At 49.7% G+C, this 2,588-nt stretch overlaps 1 protein-coding gene and 1 non-coding gene across 2 annotated transcripts; both read left to right on the top strand.

The window, feature by feature from the left end:
- Positions 1 to 149: 149 nt before the first annotated feature.
- On the top strand, positions 150 to 2,541 carry LOC116380353 (60S ribosomal protein L3-like; the record flags this gene model as incomplete). Its single annotated transcript, XM_031842281.1, has 7 exons — positions 150 to 393; positions 653 to 821; positions 1,164 to 1,299; positions 1,490 to 1,676; positions 1,771 to 2,033; positions 2,119 to 2,214; positions 2,311 to 2,541. Coding segments are annotated over 7 exons (1,311 nt in total), but the record flags the coding sequence as incomplete, so codon positions are not given.
- On the top strand, positions 1,333 to 1,426 carry LOC116380354 (small nucleolar RNA U83B). Its single transcript, XR_004212545.1, has one exon. It is a non-coding gene; the product is annotated as a small nucleolar RNA U83B (small nucleolar RNA).
- Positions 2,542 to 2,588: the final 47 nt, after the last annotated feature.

The raw sequence follows: 2,588 nt of genomic DNA, 5'->3' as shown, positions 1-2,588 counted from the left end.
CTGCTCTGAGCAGACACATGGACCTCAACGTTTTAGCATACAACTGAATTTTGTATTTCTTCTCCTCGCACCGTGACATAACAATGCATTTTAAGCTAGCCATACTGTGTCCGAGACCTAATAGCTTAAAGCTAAGTCACGTGAGGTAGCACAGCATCGTTGTTAGCTCGGTGCTAACGTCAACTGTTTCTTCCCTCCAGTCTCACCGTAAATTTTCGGCTCCTCGCCACGGATCCCTGGGCTTCTTGCCCCGCAAAAGGAGTCGTCGTCACCGGGGTAAGGCCAAGAGCTTCCCCAAGGATGACCCCACCAAGCCCGTGCACCTGACGGCCTTCCTGGGCTACAAGGCCGGCATGACACACATCGTCCGCGAGGTCGACAGACCTGGCTCCAGTGAGTGGAATCTGATTAAAATGATTATGAACTTAATTATTACAGACATTACAAGTCCAGCATATATGTTTTGATTTTCAATATTTAAATATTGAGTTCTGTCTATGATGAGTCTCTCGACGGGCGGACATAATGGGCTTTAAACCCTTGCTGAATGTCGAGCACTGAGCGCAGTCCATACCAATGAATGGTGAACACCAGTACTTAAAAACAGATCAGGTCTTGTGTAAAGCTTAACTTTTGTATTTTTCCTCTGCAGAGGTGAACAAGAAAGAAGTGGTTGAGGCTGTGACTATCTTGGAGACTCCTCCCATGATTGTGGTCGGCGTTGTGGGTTACGTCAACACACCCCGTGGCCTGCGGTCCTTCAAGACCATCTTCGCCGAGCACGTCAGTGACGAATGCAAACGTCGGTTCTACAGGAACTGGTGAGACAAACACAAGAATTTTAAGTACATGAAGCGAGTGTTAGTTGCCCAGTGGAAATTATGTAAGATCTGTGTTTTCACTGAGTGAGTCTAACATTACGGTGGCCCCTCTGGCAGCTCCACTCAGGTGCCCTGTGCCCTGATGAGCTCCGGGCTCCTCTGGCCAGTGGAAAGTGCTTCTTAGAAACTGCGCCATGAGCCGAAAACTAGCTGGTACAGCACCCCTGTCCACATGGAGGGGGAGGGCGAATAGCTATGCACTGTGTTCTTCCGCTGGCCCCCTTCTCGGGGTTATGAAGGACCAGTGCCAACCTCTGTCCTCTCTACGCTGCGTGCTCTCAGGTACAAGTCCAAGAAGAAGGCTTTTACCAAATACTGCAAGAAATGGCAGGACGACGAGGGCAAGAAGCAGCTGGAGAAGGACTTTGCTTCCATGAAGAAGTACTGCCAGGTCATCCGCATCATCGCCCACACACAGGTTAGTATTGTTGTTAGGTTAGCCTGTTTTATGTCTTGTCAGTGATGAGACCACGGATCTTGCGTCAGGCATGGCGCCCGACACATATGAGGAGATCTTTCCATGCTGCCTTCCTTCTGAGACTACACAGCTAAACATGTCGCTGTACAGATTATTGTCTCTGTTCTGACCTGCCTTAATATCTGTGCAGATGCGTCTGCTGCCCGTGAGGCAGAAGAAGTCTCACCTGATGGAGGTGCAGCTCAACGGTGGAAACATCTCAGACAAGGTGGACTGGGCCCGCGAGAAGCTGGAGCAGGCCGTGGCCATCAACACCGTCTTCACCCAGGACGAGATGATCGACGTCATTGGTATCACCAAGGGCCACGGATACAAAGGTGAAAGCAGTTTAGAGAGTTGTAGGCTTTATTAGCTTAAATGATGAGCTGTGTATCCATTCAGTAATAACTAAAATCTCTCTCGTCCTCCCAGGTGTCACCAGCCGTTGGCACACAAAGAAGCTTCCCCGCAAAACCCATCGTGGTCTGCGTAAGGTTGCCTGTATCGGAGCCTGGCATCCTGCCCGTGTGGCCTTCTCTGTTGCTCGTGCTGGTCAGAAGGGTTACCACCACCGCACAGAGATCAACAAGAAGATCTACAAGATTGGCCAGGGCTACCACACCAAGGACGGGAAGCTGGTGAAGAACAACGCCTCCACAGAGTACGATCTGTCCAACAAGAGCATCAACCCCCTGGTGAGTGACTTTGATGATCCAGTACTTCAGTTAATGCACCTTTTACTGGAAGGAAACTCACTTTCCCCCATGTTTATTATTACAGGGTGGATTCGTCCACTATGGAGATGTGACCAATGACTTCGTCATGGTGAAGGGCTGTGTTGTTGGAGTCAAGAAGAGGGTTCTGACTCTGCGCAAGGTGAGGACACATTGTAGTGTTTATGACATCTTTTCCTAATGGCGTCCTGTGTACCTGCAGCTAGTGTTTAACTTCATTGTTTCCTTTCTCGTCCAGTCTCTGCTGGTGCAGTCCAGCCGTCGTGCTTTGGAGAAGATCGACCTCAAGTTCATCGATACCACCTCCAAGTTCGGTCACGGCCGCTTCCAGACCGCCGAGGAGAAGAAGGCGTTCATGGTACGACTTACTCGATCCTTCATGTGCATAACAGCTATTTTCCTAGTCACCGCTAAGATACGAGTGAACAAACTACGAACCCCAAACAAATCCTAAACGTAGCATTACTTCAATCTCCTGCATGCTGTAAGTTTCCCTGCACTGATCGTAACCTGGTT

This window comes from Anarrhichthys ocellatus, unplaced genomic scaffold (genome assembly GCF_004355925.1).
Source record: "Anarrhichthys ocellatus isolate YVR2014 unplaced genomic scaffold, GSC_Weel_1.0 scaffold6911, whole genome shotgun sequence".
NCBI classification, from domain to species: Eukaryota; Metazoa; Chordata; class Actinopteri; order Perciformes; family Anarhichadidae; genus Anarrhichthys; species Anarrhichthys ocellatus.
This window is presented reverse-complemented; position numbering and strand designations above follow the sequence as displayed.